Source organism: Anolis sagrei, chromosome 3, assembly GCF_037176765.1.
Source record: "Anolis sagrei isolate rAnoSag1 chromosome 3, rAnoSag1.mat, whole genome shotgun sequence".
In the NCBI taxonomy this organism is placed as follows: domain Eukaryota; kingdom Metazoa; phylum Chordata; class Lepidosauria; order Squamata; family Dactyloidae; genus Anolis; species Anolis sagrei.
In genome coordinates, this window is record NC_090023.1 from 205,281,910 (window position 1) to 205,307,136 (window position 25,227).

The following is a 25,227-nucleotide window of genomic DNA, read 5'->3' on the forward strand; positions in this document are numbered from 1 at the left end:
ATATGCCAAAATGTGGAAACAAGACCTGACACCAACTAAAACCCAATGGCTAGGAAAGGTATTGGAAATCCAAGAGATGGATGAACTGACGTATTGGCTGCGCCATAACGACGGAAAAGGGGTGGTGATGACAGATTGGAACTTGTTTAAGGACTATATCGAGAATGAAACATGTGGATATACCGAACAATAAATGTACTGTTATGTAATGTGATGTTATAAAATGCTATAAAAGGAAAACTGCAATATAATGATCAGCATTTGTTGGATTTTCATCCAGTTCACCATAGAAAAAGAAAATGAAGGAATACTGCCTTTTCTAGATGTCCTAGTCATCCGCAAACCAGATCAACAATTGGGTCACACCGTCTACAGAAAACCCACACACACAGATAGATATCTACATAAAAAACTCCAACCATCACCCAAGTCAAAAAAGAAACACCATTAAAGCCTTGGCAGACCGTGCAAAAAGAATCTGTGAACCTCACCTCCTCCAAGATGAACTGAACCACCTCAATTGGGCTCTCCAGGCCAATGGATACTCCACCTCAGACATCAGAAGAACAAACCACGAGAGTAAAGATGAAGATCCACCCAGAGGAAAAGTGTTCCTGCCATACATCAAGGGAACCACTGACCGCATAGGGAAGCTGATGAGGAAACACAACATACAAACAATCTACAAACCCACCAAGAAAATCCAACAAATGCTACGTTCAGCAAAGGACAAGAGGGATCCTCTCACCTCTGCAGGAGTCTACCGTGTACCATGCAGCTGTGGACAAGTCTACATAGGGACCACCAAACGCAGCGCCCAGACACGCATCAAGGAACATGAAAGGCACTGCAGACTCCTTCAACCAGAGAAGTCAGCCATAGCAGAGCACCTGATGAACCAGCCTGGACACAGCATATTATTTGAGAACACAGAAATGCTGGACCACTCTCACAACCACCATGTCAGACTACACAGAGAAGCCATTGAAATCCACAAGCATGTGGACAATTTCAACAGAAAGGAAGAGACCATGAAAATGAACAAAATCTGGCTACCAGTATTAAAAAACTCCAAAATTACAACAGCAAAACAAGAGAGAGGAAACAACCAGGCACACATTAACACCTCCCAGCAAGAGATTTTCCCAGGCTCAGGCAGGCCTTCAAATGCTAATGAAGGTGATCAGCTGTAACATTCACACCTAGCTGCAGCAGGGAAGAGCTCCTTGCCCCACCCCAGCCATTCCACAGATATATAAACCCATTGTTCTAATTCCAACAGACCTCACAACCTCTGAGGATGCTTGCCATAGATGCAGGCGAAACGTCAGGAGAAATGCCTCTAGAACATGGCTCTATAGCCCGAAAAAACCCACAAGAAACTAGTGATTCCAGCCATGAAAGCCTTCGACAATACCTGCTGAAATTCTCTCATATATAACCATTAAACGTTCAGAAGCTCTTTCAGGTTTCAGTCTGAATACTCAAGTGAAGCTATTTTTTACAGCTTTGCACAGGGAGGTATCCAATGCAGATTTGCCAGGCAAATCTGTTGTTAGATGCAATTCCTCCCCCCAGATTCCAAGGGGTGCTTTTTTACTATGACAATGCCATGGTTGATTTTTGGTGCCTTACTTCCTCCCTCCAAACCTGAACACCTTATAGCAGTGGAACTTTAATTCTTACCAGCTTCAATAGGATCTCAGCCACTGATCCCTGCATTGGAAGCCTTAATTTTTAATTCTGCAGCAAGGCCTGAACACGTCGTTCCACAGGAGGCAGAAAATATCCAAGTGAGTTTATTTCTTGATACTATTAGCTGCCAGCAGAGTGTTATAAGTATTTACCTTTGTTGAAGACTGCTTGCTAAGCACAGTTATGAGGCAGGGAGAAGAAACGTGGCCAGCCCCACCTATTGGTGCAGCAATTCCAGCAGTTATGTGAACCTTAATTTTCTGAAGATTGGCTTTATTTGCTCTTATACTTTGATTTTCAAATAGGGAGATATACACGTATAAGCATGAAATGGAATATCTCAACAAGGCCACATACTTTCATCCTTTTTGCGAGACATCAAATTGCTGCTGCTGGATTTCACATTAAGGAACGTGGTGGTGGAGCTCCATGGAGGGACAAGTAATAATAGTTCAGATTCTACTGAAATGGGGGGGGGGGGGACTGAGTAAAGCGCAATCAAGGCTCAAATCAATATTATTCATGAAAGTTTCAATTAGAATGAAAACAGTGAAGCAAACTGAAAAATGGCAAAGATATTTTTAGAATTGCACAAGAATTTTTAGAAATCAAAGCCTAAATTCTATTCTTAGTCCCAACTGGAGCACACACTCTCCCGCACTGAATCAATCAGATTTAAATATGTTTTGACTCATCACTTAACAATTGATAATGAGTCTACTTTAGTTGGAATTAGTAAAAAGGATTCAACCAATGGACCATCGGTATTAAAAATAATCATAATACTATAAATAGCACATTCACATTAGGATGCAATTAGTTTTCTGTTTCTCTCTTTTTAAAAAAAACATTTTTAAAGGAAAGCACAAGAAAAGTAATTCATGATTTCATCTACCTTGTATATTATCCTGCCTCTCACTCTGCCATAAGAATAGATATGATTAGCTATTAATTATATTCTTAGTACTCATGAAAAGAGAACAGGGCTTCTGGGAGTTGAAGTCCAAAACACCTGGAGGACCAAAGTCTGGGTATCACTGCATTAGAGTGTGCCATTAGATGAGTGATTACAGAACATGATCACATAGGAACATATCTTTGGTCTTGTTTACATATGCACAGTTAATGAAAGTGCAACTGCTTGCAGGTGCTTGTGCACATGAGGGAATCACTTTCCCACGTTTATTTTGGGCAGTAATCTTTTACCGGTACTAAAGATGTGCAACTGGTGGTACACCAGGAGTGAGTGTAAGTACAAACCGAGATTTTGGTCTCTGTGTTTAATTAGCTACTTAGCCATTTTTATGTGTCAGATGATAGGTAAAGGACAAACCTGGGAATTGCTGCTGCTCCTCCTGATAATAGTAACAGTAACAGTAACAGTAATAGTAATAGTAATAGTAATAGTAATAATAATAATAATAATAATAATACACTTTATTTAGATTCCGCCCTTCTCCCCTAGAGGACTCAGAGCAGATTACAGTATTTACATATATAGGCAAATATTCAATGCCTTTACAATCACTTGAGACATACAAACACAAACAAAGGCAAGGCTTCTCCTTTCATTTCCAGCTTCTGAGGTGGTACTCATCTCTGGATCTGGGAGGTGCTTTTCTCCATCTTCAAGCTGAGGGGCCTGCGTTGTCACTTCCTGGTCATGTGTTGGTCTTTTACCACTGAAGCAGTACCTATTTATCTACTCACATTTGCATTTTTTTGAATTGCTAGATTGGCAGGAACTAGGGCTAACAGACGGGAGCTCACCCTGTCTTGCGGATTTGAACTGTCAACCTTCAGGTGAGCAGTTCAGCAGCACAAGGGTTTAACCCATTGCACCACCACAGCCCCTTTAATAAAAATGCTATAGAATGAGACAAATTTTTGAAAGCTGAACCATTTTATTTTATGGTTTTAAAATAATACTTTGCCTGAATTGTCAAGACATTCAGTTTTATTTTACTTCCAAAAAACATTTATAATTGCAAATAGGAGGAACATATTGAAGCATGCATGTATGAACTCTTTTGTATCTAATTTGACAACATTCCCACAGTTGTTTCTTCCCATCTTTATTCTGGGTTTGATGTACTATTCTATCATAATGATGATTATGATGATGATGATGATGATGATGATGATAATGATGATGATGAAATCTTGCCCAATTTTCCCTCCCTCCAAGCCAGTATGTCACTCCTGTTCATAATACATTTTGGTTCTGATAATGCACAAGTAGTTGTTGTATGCATATAATCACAATGTTTTACATTTTAGTGCAATGCTATTTCAGGTCAATGGAAGAATGAGGGATAAACCATAGTATTTAAAGAGGAACAGTCACAAGATGAAGGATCCATCACAGTCAACTTTGTACAAATGCACACAATTGTTATTGACATAATATTAAGTGCACATCTCATACAACATCAAATATCTACTGTGGATTGGAATGAGAAAAGCAGTGGCATCAGTTAAATTTCAAAATGCATATTCTGGCAATAGATGTAATTCAGAAAACCAAAAAAAGGCAGAAAATTGTGTGTGATATTTTGAGATATTCAAATCTCTTTATTAACCAAAATGTTGCAAAATTGGGTAAGGGTAGATATATCAAGGAAAGTCTTGGGCCTGTACCCCATGCTGGCAACTAGGCTTACACAATTTCTAGTTACAAAGCGAATGCACATTTTCAAAGTTTGTGCAAAGAAGCATCGCAGACCTTCTTGTACAAGTGGTTCTTGCCATTCTTCTATGTGAGGGCAGGCGCTGGGCAGGTTAACTTACATGCCAACTAGACACACATTCCCCTTATGATCAAAGACGGCAATTTATTGGACCACGGGAGATCCTGGAAGCTGCCAGACATCTTTACAAGTAGAACCAGGTACAGCAATTGCCTTCAATAGCACCATCTCAATGCATCCTCCTTCCCTCAAGTCTCGAAACTATCCCAGACCATGCACTGTTCATATTACAGTTTTTAGATGTAATGGGAATGGAGTATTTGCAGTGGAGAATCACAAATGGGGGTTGTTCAGTGATTTTATGCTGTTTGTTAGGTTTCAACTAGAGTTGTTCATGAGTTAGCTGGACAGAAGGAGAGTAATAATGTTGACAATAATGTTAATGTTACATTGCATTAATGGATTATTAAAGTAGTAATATCAGTCTTGCCCTAACCCCTACTCTGCCAGGTAGTGACTGACAAGGATATATTTCATTTCCCTGTGGTCTGTGATTACCTCAAAGGCTGATAGCAATTGCTGGCAATGGACCACCTTGCTGACCTTCACATCTGCCTTGTGCTATTGGGAGAACGCCAGGAGAATATTACTATTTTCTGAAGATATATTGACACATGCTGCTGACATATCACAACACAAGCTTACATCTCTTACCATTACACATCTTACTATGGATCTGTTTACAAGTGGCACTAACATTTCAAAAAGGTATGCAATGCAATTTTTTTCAAACCTGTAGAAGGTGTTTAAGTCTTTTGGAAAAGAAAAGATAGAATATACAAAGAGATCAGATTAATTTCAAGAAATGTGGACAGTATACTGATGTGGCTGTAGAAAAGTCAGATCTGTTCTTCTCTCTCTCATAAATCATAGCCAAAACCTTGATGAGATCTGATGCTATGGCAAGTCTCCTATTGACATCTGTGAATATGAGATGGATCACATGAATTCAAAAGGGATAGTGCATTTGATAAAGGAAGCTAGCAAAGTTAGAATGGGCAAAGGAAAATAATCCTGCCCACCCCTGCCTTACAAAGTACAGCCAAACAGATGGTAGCATGTTACTGAAGGACATTGGCAGAATATAGGCCAAAATGAAACTAGCTGATTAGCAAAGATGGATGAGATGACTCTTCAGCTCTTCACTACATTAATGAAAATAAACGAATTTTGGAGGTTGCTATAACACATTTGGATGGTGTCCTAAAGGTGTTGGAATTTTTGTCGGCTTTCATTTATTTATTTATTTATTTAGCGTATTTGTATCCCATCCTTCTCAACCCCCAAAGGGGGACTCAGGACAGCTTACAATTGGCAGTCATTAGATGCCAACAAAGAAACAGTCAGAGCACAACAATTAACATAAATAGGTCAACAACAATTTTAAAATACCTTAAAAAAGCAATAATACATTTAAAATATTGGCCCTTAAAATATTAACACAACTAAGTCTGAGTCCGCAAATCCAAATCATAGCCCAGAGTTCCAGTCCAATATCTCTTAATTGACAATTCTCATGAGTCATTACAGTTGTTCAGTGAGCTGCCCGAATGCTTGGTCCCAAAGCCAAAGTCACCCTGATTTCACTGGGGCGTGCATGCCACAGTTGGGGGACCACCACCGAGAAGGCCCTGTTTCTCGTTCCCACCAATCGCACTTGCGAGGGTGGTGGGATTGAGAGCAGGGCCTCCCCTGATGATTGTAAACTCCGAGGTGGGTCATAGAGGGAGATACATTCAGACAAGAAAACTGAGCTGGAACCGTATAGGGCTTTATAGGTCAAAACCAGCACTTTGAATTGATGTAAAATGAGAGCTGTTATCACTGCTTTGACTTGCCCTCATCCATCTATATGTAACAATAGATGTAGATCAGAGAAAGGTAGTCAATGAAAGAAAAGTGAAGATTGGGTCAGGAATAGAGGATGACAAAAAAGGACATTGATCTTGATGTTATGTTGATTTGCTGATGTATTGTTGTATTGTTTTAACTGCTTTAGTGACTGTGTAAATGTTAATGCTAATGCTATGCACTTTGTATACTGTCCTGTTGTAAACCGCACTGAGTCGCCTACGGGCTGAGATAGTGCGGTATACAAATAAAGTAAATAAAGTAAATAATAAATCTCCTCCAAAATAAAAATTACGTGTCCCTATCAACTCCAACTGAAGGCAATGATCAGGAATGGTGGATACTGTAGTCTAAAGGCTCATCTACACTTGCGGATTCTGGAATTGGTTTGAAGCTACCTTCCATGGTTAATATAATCCCCATCCTGGCCTCAAACATGTTCCAGAAATGACTGAATCCTCCGCATAGTAAAACAGGTTTTTACCAAATTGAATCTGAATGGACATAAGTGGTTACTGTAGATGAGCCCCAATTCAGAGCATTCCAGCTTGGGGAAGACTAAGCTTTAGAACATGACAGAAATCCAGTTATGTTGGCAAAACTGATTAAAATTTATATTTAGACATATTAAAATAAACCTACATACAAACCTACAAAAAACAAAACAACATCAACATCGAAAGATTAAAAATACTTTTTCTAGAATAATATTACTACATTCTCAACATCAAAAAATCAATAACTATAAACTACAAACAATCTACATTATCTAATCTAATGGCTTTTCATTTTCTCTCTGTTGGTTATACTGTTTTCTACATCCATTTAGTGATAAGGTACATACTTTCTTATATAATAGCACACTTTTAGTCCAAAAAAAACCAACACAGTGATTTGACCCCATCTTTGTTGGAGGAACACAATAAATGGCAGAACTGAATTGTCTTTCTGCAACTGGAGTTGTAAAAGTACAATGTGCAGATATATCAGCACAATTCTATATCAATGTAACAACCGAAATGGGATAAAGTAATGGAAGTCAATAGAGAGAAAGGAACTTGAACCGAGTTATATAACTCTTTGGGATATAATTACAATTGACTCTGTGTTTTTGTAGAAATTACAGAAGATTCATAAGGTTAATTATCCTTATGAAGTGAAACCCCCATTTCAAATCTTTAGCCTAATTTATCTGTTTAGACCTATAAAATCCTAAGTGATTTAGAATCGGTTATCTTCTGGACAGCCTGCCTCTCTCTGTGCTATAAAGTTCGCTTCTGGAACTTTACCATCTTTGGCACATATCTGATAAGGGATGCTAAGCTGAGTGACACCAGGGGCATGATATTGTTTGGCTTTTAAAGAAAACTATTAAAATGTTATGATCTAATTATTACTAAGCATTTTAAAGAGTTACTATAGTAGTATGATGAAACTAACATTATAGTTGTTGTGTAAATGTTCTGTATACACGTTGAACAACTCTTATTTGGATTTCCAAAATAACTCGAAAATTGCCCATACAGGTGGCCGAAAAAGCGACATCTTTGCTTTCTGATGATTTTATGAACAAAATTATTAAAAATAGTGAGCAAAAATAATTGTAAGCTATGTGTATATATGAAACAGAAATGAATTTGATTATGAGACTTGGGTCCTATTTCCACAAAATCTCTATACACGTATATGCAAATACAGGTATTCTGAAATCTGAACATTTCTGGTCTCAAGCATTTTGCATAAGGAATATTCAGCCTGTACCAGCTTCTGAGACCAGTGTACCCAATGTAAACAAATACATGCCTCACACAGTCCTCTCTTGGATGTTTCTGCTGTGAGAGGATATGGTCATGAATTTAAGGTGCTGATAATGACTGCTGAAAGAGGACAGAAAGGATGTTGTTATTTATATAGAATGAAGGTTAGGAAGATTTCTAGTAGCAAATATCATGGCTTACATACCATAGGTATTTAAAGTGACAGCCATCATATGGATCAGCAGTTTAAGGCAGTCAGCTGGTAAATGTGTTCTTTTTGTTCTTTCGACTTTTGAGCCCGTAGTTATGCTTTATCTGTCTCCTATTTGTTTTTGTTTGCATTCTATTTGTTCGTTGTTTTTCTATAGATTATATCCTTATTCTCAATTAGCTTCTGACATGATAAATAAATCTGTCTCCTATTTCTTCTGTTGTGCAGCCAGGATGGTTGTTGTTGGAAATATGTGTGTGCACGATTGCACTGTCTTCATGGACAATATTATCTCACCTTTGTGATAATGCTTCTCTGGCTTGCTTTTCAAAGTGCTTCATCTTGGCTCTGTGGAGCCCCCAGTGGCGCAGTGGGTTAAAGCCCTGTGCCGACAGGACTGAAGACAGACAGGTCGCAGGTTCAAATCTGGGGAGAGGCGGATGAGCTCCCCCTATCAGCTCCAGCTCCTCATGCGGGGACATGAGAGAAGCCTCCCTCAAGGATGATAAAAAACATCAAAATCATCCAGGCGTCCCCTGAGCAACGTCCTTGCAGACAGCCTATTCTCTCACAACAGGACGCTCCTGACACGACCAAAAAAAATTAAATAAAATCTTGGCTCTCTCCCTGATTCTATATTAGAAAAGCAAAGTATATCACATGGTGGATTTACACACTCTAGTGACTAACACTGTAGAGAGCCAGAGAGCCACGATGACATAGTGGTTTGAGCATTGGATGAGGGTCTGGAAACCAACCATGGAAACTCACTGGGTTACCTTGGGAAAGTCACATTCTTTCAGCTTCAGAAGAAAATAAAGGCCTCTGAATGAATCTTCCCAAGACAACTCCATTATAGGTTTGCCTTAGGATTGTCATAAGTTGGAGACAACTTGAAGGCACACAAGTAACTTTGTGACGGCATACCCGAGCCCTTTGAGAAAACTATGTTGTCTGGCTTTACTTGGGGCTATCTGATACCTTCTGTTAAGATTAAGACCCTTAGCAGACAGAGGAACTTTAGGCAAGGTGAAAAGATAACCAAGGATATATGCCCCAGAACCTTCAATAATTCAAATAAATCAAGGGAAAAATTAGGAAAGTTTACAGCCAAGTCTTTTATTTCTCTTTTGTCTTTCTTCAAATAATCATCTCACTGTTCATACATGCCAATCCTAATGACTTTTTTCTTTAAGCAAATCAACATTACAATGACAGAAGGGTTTTCTTTTTTCAAAAAAAATCAAAGACCCTTTTTGGACTTACAAAAGTTCATTAAGAATTTCCAACAGGAATCCTTTTTTGTCGTTGCCCTTATTCTGGAAGAACTTGAATAGACTTGCCGGGGCAGAAGTCTTTGCAGAATGGGGCTCTTTCTTTTAGACTAGTAACAAAGTGAGGTAAGAACAATCAACAAAAATAATCACACTGTGACAACGTAACTTTAGCATAAGAATTAGTCTCCTTTTGAGATGTGAAAATATCCCAACAATCATGCCAGCATAATTTATCAATGTGCAACTAATCAAAAGAGCAGAGCAATCATGATCAAACGGAACCTCATAGTTTTGGATGAGAGGGAACTAGATACTGTACAGCAGTTCCATTTAATGTCTTTCTTTTTGTACATTCAGTCCTCATCCATATGAAGTAGTAAAATGATATTACAAAAGAAACACTACCCAACTCACAAACAGGGCGTTATTACTGCTACTGCACCACCTTGGCATGCGAGTAACTATGTAATCAAAGTGTAAACAGTGAAATGTTTTCCCCTTTTTGAAAAAAATGAAAATTAAAAAAATGCAGATATAATAGTTTACATCAATCATATTTGTATAACTATCTTCCTTACTGCAACTCCACTGCAGGTAAGAATTCATACCTCTCTGGATACCTCTCATGCCGGCAAGCCTGTAAACTAGGTTCTGCCGCTCTTGGGAAGTTCTAGTAAGACTATTGGATTTTGTAATCTGCCCATAAGCAGATCTCAATTTACATCCTCTTCAAATTGTACATTTCAGTCAGGAAGCATAGAATGTTTAACTTGATGTGATCTCACATCAGCGAATCCAACATTCTCTTCACTGAAGGCCAGTGGGGCCAAAATATCAGTAAGCTTGACCTGCTGCTACCATCATCTGCAAAAGGTCTCCCTAAATAGAATGGACTGTTTTGGAGGGGCTGGGGAAACTGCAAAAGAATACTGGTTTTCTGAAAGGTAGCCCTTCTGCAAGTTGGAGAACTCTTTCCACAGACAAAAAGGCTGTGCACACAATTCTATCTCATGATTATAAGGCAGCAAAGCTGCTTGGTAGCTTCCCCCCACCCTCTCAAATATTTAGACAATGATTTCCATTTAGCTTTTTGCTGCTATATAACAATTTGGTGACCCCAGTACAGAAAAGCCATTCCAAAAGCCCTGAGCAACAGAACTGTCTACAGACTATCAGAGAGTTGTAGACCGATTTGTGATTTAGGGTGCAGTGAATTTTTTAAGAGGAGGGATAAAAAACGATGAGTGCAGGAGTCTGTTGGTTGGAGAAGGGAGGATTTTTAATAGCTGTGATAAAGGGGTCAGTGGTGGTCAGGGCGGCATTCTGCTGCAATGATTTAAACACTAGAGACCGGGACTACACTTCGCTGCAAACTCAGGGACATTTAAGTCTATTGAAATCAATGGCCTCCAGGATGCTTAAATCTACATGTGATTTCGGCCTTCAATGTTATATTAAGAGTAACAGAATCAAATGCGATGCTGCACTGCAATAAAGAGTTCTTCAATTTTAGAAATGGTTGATGCAAAACGAAAAAGGGAATCTTGGCTGTTGGACAGGCTTTTCTACACTCAATCAGCTCCGATAATGAGTTAGTTCATTGGCATGGAAGACAGCCACGCACTCTCTCCTGTTTTCTCCATACTGAATCCTTATGAAGTAGAGCATTAAAGTCCACTCTTCATCCTGTTTCAACTTGGACTGCTGCCGGGTGCTTTGGAATCCGGAAATTCTTGATATTCATAAATCCAGAATGTTATTAACTGAAATATATATGTTTTGTTTTTAATATTTCCCTCATTAAAATACACTTTTGATATCCACCTACCATCTAATTTAAATTTTGACATATCTGGGCAATACTAATAATATTTATATCCCTAATAATTCCAGCACCTGTTTTAAGTGTATGTATCTTAATGCTGATCAAGCTGAGAAACTGAACAACTCAAGTCTTCTAACAATATAATGAGTTCTTTGAAAGTACTTTAATTTTCAGTGATATATTTCCTTCCACATTATAAAACAATGTACAATCTTTTCCAATGTTTTTCCCCTCCTCCTGATATGCATAACAACAAATATGGAGAAATAGTTGTTTTTATATCGTAATGGATTTCAGAATCTTTTCCCGAAGTTCATCCATTATATTCACATTGGCCCTTCAGAATGCCCTACTTTGGGGGCGCAGCAGGAAGAAGTTCTTAATCCATCCAAGTCTGGTATTTCTTACCATCATCCTTCCCACCATCAGAGGTTGCCTCCATAAAAACTGAGGCTGTAGTTTAGCTTACCATGGAAGCTCTTTTAAAAAGAAAAAGAAAACATTACAGAATATACAAATGCATTCTCTTCATCTCAGACACAGGTCCCTTGGCGTGTTGAAAGGTGATGTTTTCGATTTCTTACTCCCAGACTCTTATCTTTACACTCTGAGGGCTTCTGTTGTGAAATGTCTATTAGTGCACTTGCAATTGCCAGTCCTGGAAGGAAAAACAAGAGAGGAAGAACAATTACCTTGCTGTGAAATGAGATCCCAAGTTTTCTATCTCCTTTTATGAGCAGCACAGTCACATTTTCTGAATGAGGGAAACTCACACCTTTGCTATGGTGGTTGGTCCTAGAATGCTTCTCAAATGTGGGTCCATCAGAACTGCCAACATGTCAAACATCAACTATGTGTCAAGGGAAATATTTGTCAGTGTTAAAACAAGTGGCTGGTTGCCAGGTTTGAAACTTCCTAGGTCCTAAAATTCAGGGACAATATTTGAATTGAAGGGATTATTTCCAGCATTTCAACCCCGTCCTTCTCAACCCCTGAAGGGAGACTCAGGGCGGCTTACAACGGCAGCAATTCGATGCCGTCAACATATAACACATTACATTCAACCTCACACAAAAGATAAAACATTAGATTAAAATACATTTAAAACATTATTATTCATCATATAGCCGAATCAAAGTCTGATTTAACAACCAACGACTCAGTCCAAAGCAACATTATGATTACTGGGTTGTAGTAGGTTTTTTCGGGCTATATGGCCATGGTCTAGAGGCATTCACTCCTGACGTTTCGCCTGCATCTATGGCAAGCATCCTAAGAGGTAGTGAGGATGCTTGCCATAGATGCAGGCGAAACGTCAGGAGAGGATGCCTCTAGACCACGGCCATATAGCCCGAAAAAACCTACAACAACCCAGTGATTCCGACCATGAAAGTCTTCGACAATACATTATGATTACTGCCAAATCTACTGTCTAAAAGCCTGGTCCCAAAACCATGTTTTGAGCTTCTTTCTAAAAAAGAGGAGGGATGGAGCTGACCTAATTTCGCTATGGTAAGATTCCACAAGCAGGGGGGCCTTCACCCAGAAGGTCCTGTTCCTCGTCCCCACCAAATGCACTTGTGAAGAGGGTGGTACCAAGAACAGGGATGGTTCCTAGTGAAGTTATTAAACATGATATATTATTTTATATACTCATATGCAAGTGATGACATTTTAGTAAAAGACATTGAATCCAAAAACCTGAATTGACTTATCCATAGGTCAATTAAATTACTGTACCCAAACTTCAACTTATGAAAAGAAAGGAATCAATCCATTTCTCTGAGTGATGACAGTCAAGAGCTTAGTCCATCCTGAGAGAATCTAAAAGAAGCAACAACCTCCTCTATTCTCTCCAACATGGTGCTAATTATGGTCTTTTTAATACTTCTGGATGGGAAAATGGCAATGATGGCAAAGGACTGCTGGTCTTTTGAGTTGTAGCTAGCGCTTCCCCCTCTCCATGGAATGACTTTCAACATCTGTGGATCAAATCAGAATTCATAATTTTGACCCCAAAAATTGTACTGGACATGAGTACACATAGTAAGTATCAGCTTAGTGTTACAGAATCTCTAGAATCAGACTAAATGATGAGCATTGAATGTACTTGACACTTAGTTCAAGCGGAGGTGACATTTTTCTAAGGTATCCTCAGGTTGGGAAAGAACTGCACCAGAACTTTCCTCCTGTCTTCATTTTCCTGAAATTTGCTTTGCAGAGTGTACTTATTCCTCTCACTCTGCAAAGCACTCTTGTTCCGAAGGAGATGCTAATGTTCAATCTTACACGGCATACTGGAACATGCTAGCATGCTGTTAGAGTTCCATTAAAATCAGGTCACTCCAGAAGATCGTTTTTCAAAAGTCACACAAATCATCTGATGAAATTCACTTACTGTGTTCTCCAGGCCCAACGTACTTCCTTGTTATCAAAGCAATACAATTAACTGGGGGAACAATTCATTATTTCAGACTGGCGGTCTAAAAGAATTTCATTTACCAAGTCAAAATGATGCAGAGACGCTGCCAGCAAAGTAGAATTTACATCAAAATGTGACCAAAGATTGATAAATACACATTTTTAAAAGCTGGGACTAAAATATTTACGATATTCTTTATTTTGATTTAACAGGCTTTTGTTTGTAAACAGCTAGAGTTAATATTCCTGGTTGGAAATATAAATCCTATGATGTCTACCATTTGTCATCCCCCTTGTTTCGTGACTTGTTTAATTTACCATGCCTTCCCTCTTTAAAAAACACCTTCCTTGCGACTGATAGCTCTTATTTCTTCTCCTTGTAGCAGGAGTTGAAGAGAATCAGCATGGTACAACTTCAAATCACAGAAGCCAAATGAATGAAACACATACATAAATCAAAAGCTTCTTTGTGATCTCAGAGTCTCCAAATTCAGCCTCCATTTGGGAATGAGATCTGCCTAATCAGTTTGAGCTTTACAAGCTTACTCGTAACTTCCATATAGACCAATGTGTAGTTTTAATAAATACTTAGACACACCAGTAAAAAAGATCTACAGTTCTAATAAATAAGTTGAAATGGTATTAATTACTACTATCTATTATTCAAAGTGCTGGCTTTAGCCTATAAATCCATAAACAGTTTCTGTCTGAATGTATCTCCTTTTATGAACCAGTGCAAGCATTAAGATCAGCTGGGGAGGTCCTGCTCTTGGTCCCACCACCTTGGCAGGTGTGACTGGTGGGGACGAGAAACAGGGCCTTCTCGGTAGTGGCCCTTCAGCTATGGAACTCCCTCCCCAGCAAGATTAGATCAGCCCACTCCCTCTTGGTGTTCAGAAAATAACTCAAAACCTGGCCATGCAAGCAGGCGTTTGGCGAGTGATAGTACTACTGAAGCAGCTAAATGACAACCATGGGACTGGTGCAATGTCTAATACGTTGTATGTCCATGTTTGATGTTTTGTGTATAGTTTTCAAAGGTTTTAATTCACAGTTACATGTTATTGATTTAGATATGTTATGTATTGCTTTTTACATGTTTGGCTAGACTTTTGATATATTCGATATATTTTAAGCGTTTGAAAGACTATTTAAATTGATATATACATGTTTATACAGTTTTATAATACTGTGTTTTACTGATATTGTTATTGTCTTTATCTGGCCATAGTTTATAAGCCACCCTGAGTTATTGCCATAGTTTATAAGCCACTCTGAGTTCCCCTTCGGGGGCAAGAAGGACGATATAAAATACAATAATAAATAAATAAATAAATAAATAAATAAATAAATAATTTTACCATTATTATGTTGTATAACACTTTGAGTCTCCCCAGGGGTGAGAAAAGCGGTATAGAAATGCAATAATAAATAAATAAATAAATAAATAAATAAATAAATAAATGTTATTGAAATAATCATCACCATCAACAACACTAACATGATATGCTAACAACAAAGCAATATTATCTTGGTTATATGTAGAGTACAGTAGGGTCAAGTACAACTCAAGGCAATTTAATGATAGTTGGTCCTTAAGCAGCAAATTTCTAACCATAAAATTAGTGGTGTGGGTTTTTAAATTTTTAAACAATTGTGCAGAAACAATTAATAAGTACAGAAATAAAGTCGACCACACCAAAGCAGATTGCCTTGCAAGCCATGTGCAATTTAAGTCTAAGTGCGATACTTGAGCAACGGGTCCTGAAAGGGGGTTCATTCTGAGATAACGTTCCTTTTCCCTCCCATACTTTTGAAAAAAGAGGCAGTGCTATACATTTTGATTTTCTGGGAAAACAGCTTCATTAGGCGTGAAAGGTTAATTGCAGGCTTAAGTGCAATTCAGGGAACAGCACGTGAGTCTGTGGTGAATAGAGCAGCCATCGAGAGAAGGCAGCATGCTATAAACTGTTTGCCCTGCTGAAAATGTTTTACTACCTCATTTACTAACTGTCTTCTTTTACTGCTTGCATTTGTAGTTCTTTTAAACCTTTAATAGCTACAGTTTTATTTCACTGTAATCAGATTTAAATAGAAATACCCAGCCTGGGATGTTTAAGTGATTCCCTTCCCCTTTCCCACAATCCTTGAATATAGCTACATACATACAAGGATCTGACGTAAAGCTAGATTATCTTCTTGGTAAGACACCATCATTTAATACTTCACTTTTATTTTGCTGGTTGGGAAATGCAAGCTTCTGTTTTGTTCATTTTAATTAAAAATTATACTCACATATTCTCTTTTGTAAAATAGAGGGGTGTTAAAGATGACCTGTGAGTGGGTTGCTGTGAGTTTTCCGGATTGTATGGAAAGCATTCTCTCCTGACATTTTGCCCACATCTATGGCAGGCAATCTCAGAGGCAGTGAGGTATGTTGGAAACTAAGCAAGTGGGCTTTATATATCTGTGGAATGTCCAGAGTGGGAGAAAGAACTCTTGACTGCTTCAGGCAGGTGTGAACGTTGCAATTAGCCACCTTGGTTAGGATTTAATGGCCTTGCAGCTTCAAAGCCTGGCTGGTTGCTGCCTAGGGAATCCGTTGTTGGGAGATGTTACCTGGCCCTGATTGATTCTTGGCTGGAATCCCCCTGCTTTTTGAGTGTTGCTCTTTATTTACTGTCCTGATTTTAGAGTTTTTTAAAATACTGGTAGCCAAATTTTGTTCATTTTTATGGTTTCCTTCTTTTTGTTGAAATTCCTTGATATATAAACCTCACTTGTCTAGTTTCCAACAGTTCCTTCAACCTCTGAGGATGCCTGCCATAGATGTGGATGAAACGTCAGGAGGGAATGCTTCTGGAACATGGCCATACAGCCTGGAAAACTCATAGCAACCCAGTGCATCTGACCATGAAAGCCTTTGACAACACAATGACCTGTGCGGTTTGGTTAGGAAGATAATTGGAATAATACCATTTTGGATACCTTAAATTATTAGATTCAATGTCAGACCCTTTCCCATAGTTCTGTAGAAAGTGAAAATCCATAATACAGAAGACACTGTAGTAAAGAGATACTGGTTTGGAATTTTTTATGCTTAACAGAAGTTCAAGAAATTTACCCCATAATGCCATTTAAAAATTATGAATGGATGAATAAATAAATAAATAGGTTCTCATGCAGACAAGTGGAAAAAAGGGGAAAAATGATCTTGCAATGCCCTTTGCAACCTAAGCTTCAGCCTTCGGCATTACTGCATTTTCCTTTGTTATTCTTCCTAAAATCAACTGCTACAGCTCAGAAACAGTGGAGTAAATGCAGTGCATTACAGCAATGAGCCCATTAGTATATTACTATCAGATATCCTGGTGCCAGTGACAGTTAATGCTAATGATTCCAAACAGTTTTAAAATCTACTGAGAAAATTGTGGGAATTAGAATGGCTAATCTATGGTTAACCATGGAACTCAATGAGTACCTCTTCATCCCTAGCTCATCAGCTCTATTTAGAATTACACACTGGTCATTAAAAAAAACCCAAAATAGGTACTGCTATTTATTATCATCGTTTCTGTGCTCTGTGGATACATATGAAAATATTCTGGTTCATCAACTCTGAACCATTCATAGCTGGGTGAATACTAGTTTAATGTGATACCATTGGTTTGTACTCTTGCCAACCTTTATTTACAAAAATTGACTTACGTTGCAGCCATCAAATTCAGAGCAAAGACATTTATAGAATGTATTATAAGCTGTTATATTCAAAATATCCATTCCTTTCTCATTTCACATTTCTGTAGCCATTGAAAAACTCATAGTACATTGCTGTTCTCAACTTTTGTTCATCTCATCTGTCCCCCCCCCCCCACACACTCACACACACACTCTCTGGGGCAGACTTTATTAAACTGAACTGAGCTGGTCTTTGTGTCTCCTCATTTTGCATCTTATTTTGACTTGTTTATTTATTTACTATATTTCTACCCTGCTCTTCTCACCCTGAGGGGGAGTCAGCAGCTTACAATTATTTATTTATTTACTGCATGTATATCCCACCCTTCTCACCCCAAAGGGGACTCAGGGCAGCTCACAACAAGGCAAAATTATGGCAAAATTCAATACTGCATTACACATACCGATAAACAAATATTCTTCCTAAAATCAACTGTTACAGCTCAGAGCAATAAAACAATTAAAACATATAAATACAACAAAACAGATTAAAAACATAGTGCCTAGTCTCATAGTTGTTATTTGTGTTGCTACAGTCAAGCTGGATTCCATATTGCACTACTCCCCATATGCCTGTTTCCAAAGCCAGGTCTTCAACTTTTTCCTGAAGGTCAGGAGGAATGGGGCCAGTCTGATGTCACTGGGGAGGGAGTTCCATAGCCAAGTGGCCACCACTGAGAAGGCCCTGTCTCTTGTCCCTACCAGTTATGCTTGCAAAGCGGGTGGGATTGAGAGCAGGGCCTCTCCAGCAGATCTTACTGGCACATAGCGGAGATACATTTGGACAGGTAAGTTGGGCCAGAACTGTTTAGGGCTTTATAAGCTAAAGCCAGCACTTTGAATTGAGCCTGGTAGACTTCTTCCCTATTTTTATTTGTCTCTTTTGAATGCCTTAATTTTTATCTTTCTTTTCTTTTCCAGGCTCTATTTTACTCTCTCTTTGCCCATCCTCTGGACCCTTTCTACCTAAGGTCTTTCCTCCTCTGCTCCTCTTTTCTATAAGACATGTCTTCATTTTCACTGTTGCTTTTCATTTATGATGTGAAAAGGATGTCCATAAGGAATGAAATCAAAACGTTCACATTGTAAGTGTCAGTGCTATTTACTTTTATGGAACAAAGTCCTGTTCAATAGAACACCTTTGTCCTGGAAAACTACATGGAAGTGGCTATAACCATATTAATCATTCCCACATATTTAATACAAGAACAATCCTTTATCTTCCAGGTAATTATGATTATAAACTTCATCTCTTGAAACAACCTGTTGCAAATAAATTTGGAAAGCTGAACTGATATCTGCTTAGCAGGTTCCTAACACTGCGCATAACTTCTTAAAAATCCAATTACACAGACTTCTTATTTAGCACTAATATTTCACATGCATGGTAGATCTTTTCCACTCATACAATCTGTTTTCCCTTTAACGGGTGTATTTACTCATTAACAGAGTATCAATTAATCATGAGGAAATGTACCTCTACATTCAAAATGCTGTTTGTCATTCTGATTTGTTTTCCAGAAAATTCTTATTCATTGATTTGGGACTTTATAAAAATATAATGTAGTGGGATAAATCATACACAAATATTGTGTGTTCTTCAAGGCAGAGGAGCATGTCCCGCTATAGAACATATGTAACTTACCGAAAATAATGAAGCCTCTGCAAGATTAATATTTTGTAGACAAATCAGTCATAGCTACATGATTAGAATTTAATGGGAACAACGCATAATAGGGACTGAACAATTGTGCCCCACTCTCTCATCGTCAGTAATTTCAAATCCTATGACTGGCATACATTTGTCAAAAGGATGGGCACGAGATGATACAAACACACACTCACACAGAGGGTGGATCAAAATTTAATGCCTCCATCACTCTAACTTTTATTTCTTTCACATCTACTAGACTATCTATGCATGATATTATAGAGATAATCTTACTCTACTGATAGAGTCTTTTTTTTCTGATAGACTGATTAGAACCATGAATCTGAAACTAAAATAGTCATCACGGAATTTCTGGCCAAAGAAGGTTGTGCACCTAAAATGGTTATTGATTATATGTGAGTTATATTAATTGTACTGTTTTACTTGCTTGTTGCCTTGTTGTTGTTGTTTTATTGATGTGTTGTTGGGCTTGGCCTCATGTAAGCTGCCTGAGTCCCCTTGGGGAAATGGTGGCGGGGTATAAGTAAAGTATTATTGTTGTTATTAAAGAAATCCATCATCGCTTGAAGAATGTTTATGGTTTGGCCCCTTCTGACTTTTACCTGTTTGGACCTCTGAAAGACAACCTATATGGTTTCAGATTAAATCACTTAAATGACATCAAAATAATGGGTCACAAAGCAAAACCCCGAATTTTTCCAAAATGGTTTTGCTGTCTGAGTTAAACAATGGTGCCAATGTGTACAAATTGATTGTGGCCATGTTGAACGGTAGAGGACAGTTCAGGCTATGATCTGTAGCAACTTCTGTTGTTATATGTTCATTCATAACATTTTCATAACACAGGAGGCAAAACTTTTTGACCCACCCTCAAGTATGTGTGTGTGTGTTGTGGTGTTATGTGTATATAGGTATGAATGCTTACATTCACAAATCAAGCATAACTATGAACTTCTGGCTTCATATTTTTGATTGGCTTGGGAGAAAGACAGTAGCTGAAAAAGCTTTTTTAAACTAAAATATAGTTTATGTTATTTATGTATGTGAAGATCAATGCAAATAGAAGACTTCGCTGTCACATCATCTAGATTTGTAAGTCCCTTATAACCCCGCTTTGGAACAGATGCTTTTTCATAAACACAGAAAGCTAGAACATTTATCAACTATTTACAGTTCTTAGTATAATCTCCTTTAATCCTTGTCTTTAGCTGGAAAATCTCATTCTGCTGTTATCCCCCGAGCCTATCAGAATGAGCTGTAGACAGAGAAATGTCACACACATCAAACAAATGACAGTCCTTGCAACCAGGTCTTTATTTTACCTAAACCTTTATCATATATATTTTCACTTTTACCTGTTCCATGGGAAATCCAAACCTTGCTAAAATATATACTTTGCCTGTTGGAGTATTGGATTGTTAAAAAACAGCCAGTTTGGGGCAATTGCCTATTTCCAGGTTCTAAAGCAGGGGTCCTCAAACTATGGCCCGAGGGCCAGATATGGCTCCACAAGGTCACTTACCCGGCCCTCACTCAGGGTCAACCTAAGTCTGAAATGACTTGAAAGCACACAATAACAACAACAATCCTATCTCATCAGCCAAAAGTAGGCCCACACTTCCCATTAAAATACTAATACGTTTATATTTGTTAACATTGTTCGTCATTTTAATTATTGCATTGTTTTTAAGTGTCTTTTGCATTACAAATAAGATATGTGCAGTGTGCATAAGAATTCATTAATGTTTTTTTCAAATTATAATCCGGCCCTCCAACAGTTTGAGGGACTGTGACCTGTCCCTCCTGTTTAAAAAGTTTGAGGGCCCCTGTTCTAAAGGAATTAAGACTACTAATAATCTATATTGCTGGGAATGCTGGAGAGCTTTGTAACAATTGTCTGTTTATTTTGCCCCCCCCCCCCCTGGAATTAATTATAAACTTTTCCAACATTACTCTTTGATGCCGCCTCTCACAAAATCCTGCCATTTCCATAGAGACTCGTGGTGTCTCGTTCTTACTTCAAATAGATGCCATATAATAGGGAAAACCTGCTCAATCTGAGTAATGATCAAAGCATCGCTATCTTGGCTGTTGATAACCTCACTGGGCTTGACAGCCTCCTGATAAGAGCTTAGAAAAGAAAAGAGAAACAGATTAGAGGCATAAAAACGCTCCATTTGTTTTTGCATCAGATGCCTCTTGGTTCCTTGTTGCAATCGATTCTTGTCAGAATTCCTCACTCTTTTTTTGAAGACTTCTCCAAGGAAAATCTCAGTTGTCTTCTAGGTAGCCCTACCATTAGGTATTATGAGGCCAATGCAAATTTTAGAAGGTGACAGGAAGGCTTTCCACAGAGCTTGACCTGCATCTCATACAGTTCCCCATTGGCTCAAGATGTGATGGAAGATGCCTTGCCATCATGACTATTGAAAAATGATTAAATTACCGCTTTAATTCGCTTTTGTATATTGAACAAAAGGGGCACCCCTTTGTTCTTCACTGAGGTCATCAAAATGCCTTGCGTCAAACCTGCTAGACTTCAGCTGTGACCCACAGAAGAGTGATACTGTTATTCCAGGTCTATTCCATTTCATATGACAGCCCCAGTTAGGCCTGGCTTTTCCTGAAGGATTACATTGAAGACAGAGCCTAAGGGCCAGGAGTAAATTATCTAAGATGTATAGCTGCTATAGACTTCTACAATTTCTATCAAGCAATCTATTCATATTTAATAATAAGGAAACAGTGATCACTGTAATGTGGGATGTGAATGTGTCATTGTTGTGTATTACCTTGGAGGTCTTGGTGGGTTCAAGAGTGGGGCTCTAATGGATTGCTCCCATTAACCAGTACATAAAATATAAAACATAAATATCTGAATGAATGAAGAACAAAGAACAAAATGTGTAGACCTCAAGCAGGACAGCTCGTCTGCAGACCATATGTAAAGCTGCACGTTCATATGCTGCATATTACTAAGAAAGTAATAATTTAGAAAGATTTCTAAAGTTACCTTTCAGTTTTACAAATGGTAAGTACTAGGGTTGAGTATGCTCAGCTTGGAGGAACATGAATGGGAACTCAAGGGAGTTCAACAGGCTTCAAATCAAAGGAACCTTTGGAAACAACTCCAAATATGTATCAAGTAGATTGGAAATGAGCAGTTGTCTTCTCGCTCACCCCAAAGTACAAAGGTCTCTTTCCAATCAAACACTTTTAAAAAGAGCCCTGGACAGAGTCTTTGGAAACAATCCACCCCCCCCCCCCGGGCCTGATTCTGCCAGGGCAAAAAAACCAAAACAACACTTTTGGGAAGGAAAGAGGGTAGACTTTCACCGAAACATGGGTGTCTTTTCCAATAGGAGACGGGTAATCAAAGATTCTCAAAGATAGTGGTCTTAAAGAAGGGGCAGGAAAGTGGAGCCATTGTTGACATTCTAGAAACCCCAATCCCTCAAAATAATGGCTTATTCATGTTTTACAACCACACCATGTCAATGGCCGATTACAGGAGCTCAAGCAATACTTTACCTATTGGTTGAGCTCCTGCAACTGGCCATTGGTATGTAAAATATTAAAACCAAATCCCGTTCCAAGCTGGAAAAAGTACAATAGCGAGAAACAGAATCATTTGCATAATCTACATACAATTAAGGAGCAACCAACCTCAGATTCAGAATTTGGAGATAAATTATTAAAAGTGATAAATTGCCCGAAACTAAACATCTGAACTTGGAGGTTAAGTAGAGGCAGTATTGATTAGTACTTGGATGGGACACCACTGATGAAGATTAGGTGCTGTAAGCTTTAGAGGAAGAAACTGGAAAAACCGTATCAAAGCATTCAATGCCTAAGCAACCCTATGGAATTTAAAGAGTTGTCATAAGCCAACAGGAAACTTGAAGGCACACATATTAAGTGAAGCTACATTAAACCACATCTGTAACCCAGCAAGGAAAAACTTCACTCCTTTCAGAGGGCAACTATAATGTTTTAAATTATTTTTATTTAGTTTACTGGCCTCACTAAAGAGTAGAAGAGGAATATCACATAGTTCAAATGATAAGTATCTTGTGACCTTATTACAAAAGGCTATGGATTTGCCACACATCGTGGTGACTCCATGGGGTCTCGGTGGGAGTAATGGAAAACCCATTCCTCCACAACCCACATCGCCTGACTTCTGCCCCCATTCCATGCGGGAAGCGTCACCGCCTGACTTCCCCCCATTGCTCCAAAGGCAACATGGGAAGCCTTCTATGTCACTGCGGTGGCAGCATATGCTGCTTGCTCTCCTCTTAAAGCAAATATAAATAGTAGATGCGTTTTGTACCACAGACCACTGACCAATGACATATAGTGTTTATATTCTTTAAAGAGTCACTAAAAATAACTGTGGTAATGTAGATAATTGTGAAAATAGTTACTTGAAAAGTATAATTATAATAGTACCCTGGAACCTCAGAACTTTAACTGTACCTAAGTGTATTTTAATGGTATCATTCCATGTCCTGTTAAAACATTAATGTGGTCCGGATTCCAGGTGGCCGGCAACTTTAACCATAATTAACTTTTGATCTAAAAGACAGGAACACTTGAAGAAATATTAAGTACCATTTTCCCTCCACATTTGTGGGCTTGATTTTTGTGGATTTGATTATTTGCAGATTTGCTTCAAATATCATCTCTAGGAATCTCTAAGTCCTCCAGTACAACTCTGTAATGACCATAAGAGTCATCCCAAGACCTAGAGGTAAAAACTTTGCAATTTTTAAATGTGTTTTCTACACTTTTCTGGGGGTTTCGTAATACTGACTCCAGCAAATGTGGAAAGCTAACTGTAATGTGTAGAAAAATACTAGAGTGGGGGAAATGTAGAATGCAAGGAGTTTCTGTGAGGCTGGAGAACATGGATGAGAATGGGTTACAATTATGAATCAGTTTGACTTGCTTTGCTTGTTTTGTGCCTTACAATGACAGATTCATTGGTGGTTTGAATAATGATACCTTGGCCTCTATAAGGCTAGGTTTACTGAACACTTCTGTTCAGGGCTAACTGTAATCTAATTGGCACAGCTAGTTCCATCTTTTGTGCAAAAGAACAGCAGCCTGAGCCTATTTAACAGTGACTGCCCAGGACACATCACCACATCTATGTCCCTCTTCTTTTTGTTCCTAGAAGCTGTGTCAGAAGAAAGAGATGCTTTTCTAAATATTGCTTTCAATGCTTTAACAAGTAGCCGAACCACTGCTACCATTTTACATGCTCTCAATATTTTTATTTCTCGGGGCCAGGGGCAGTTTCTCTGAACTCCAAACTCAAGTTGTGTCTTCAAATGAACTGAGCTTAGTGGTGCACTTCTGAAAAAGGCTGCACAATAGAACTCCTGTTGAATATATTCCAGAGCCATCTTTTGCCTTTTTGTCCACAAACTTCAGATGGTGATGAATATCTTCATGAAGACAAATTATTATGGAAATGTATTGAAATTCTGATATTCTAGTTTAATCAAAAGGAGAGATTTTATTTATTTATTTATTTATTTTTTGCATTTATTGACCGCCCCTCTCAGCCCGGGGGCGACTCGGGGCGGTGAACAACAACAAAAAAGGACGGTGTACAATAAATCAAGACAACACAAACCAGACAATACACACATAACAACACTTATCCTAAAAATCCGCTTCGTCAAGTCCTGGGGTCATAGCCAAAAAATCATAGTCCTAGTCCGTTCCAGTGTCATTCAGGATACATTCAGTTGAAGGCCTGCTCGAAGAGCCAGGTCTTCAGGCCCCTACGAAAGGCCATCAAGGAGGGCGCCTGTCTCACTTCAGCAGGGAGGGTGTTCCACAGCCGGGGGGCCACCACCGAGAAGGCTCGCTCCCTCGTCCCCGCCAGACGTGCCTGTGAGGCCGGCGGGACCGAGAGAAGGGTCTCCCCGGATGATCTCAAGGCCCTCGTGGGCTCATAGGCCAAGATGCGGTCTGCCAGGTATTTTGGGCCGGAACCGTTTAGGGCTTTGTAGGATA

At 38.7% G+C, this 25,227-nt stretch overlaps 1 protein-coding gene across 1 annotated transcript in view; it reads right to left on the reverse strand.

The window, feature by feature from the left end:
* Positions 1–9,362: 9,362 nt before the first annotated feature.
* ATRNL1 (attractin like 1) overlaps positions 9,363–25,227 on the reverse strand; it is a 678,126-nt gene continuing 662,261 nt past the window's right edge. The window contains exon 29 of the mRNA XM_060768490.2: positions 9,363–12,024. Coding sequence (XP_060624473.2) covers positions 11,900–12,024 — 125 coding nt within the window. The 3' untranslated portion in view covers positions 9,363–11,899. The remainder of the gene's footprint in view (positions 12,025–25,227) is intronic.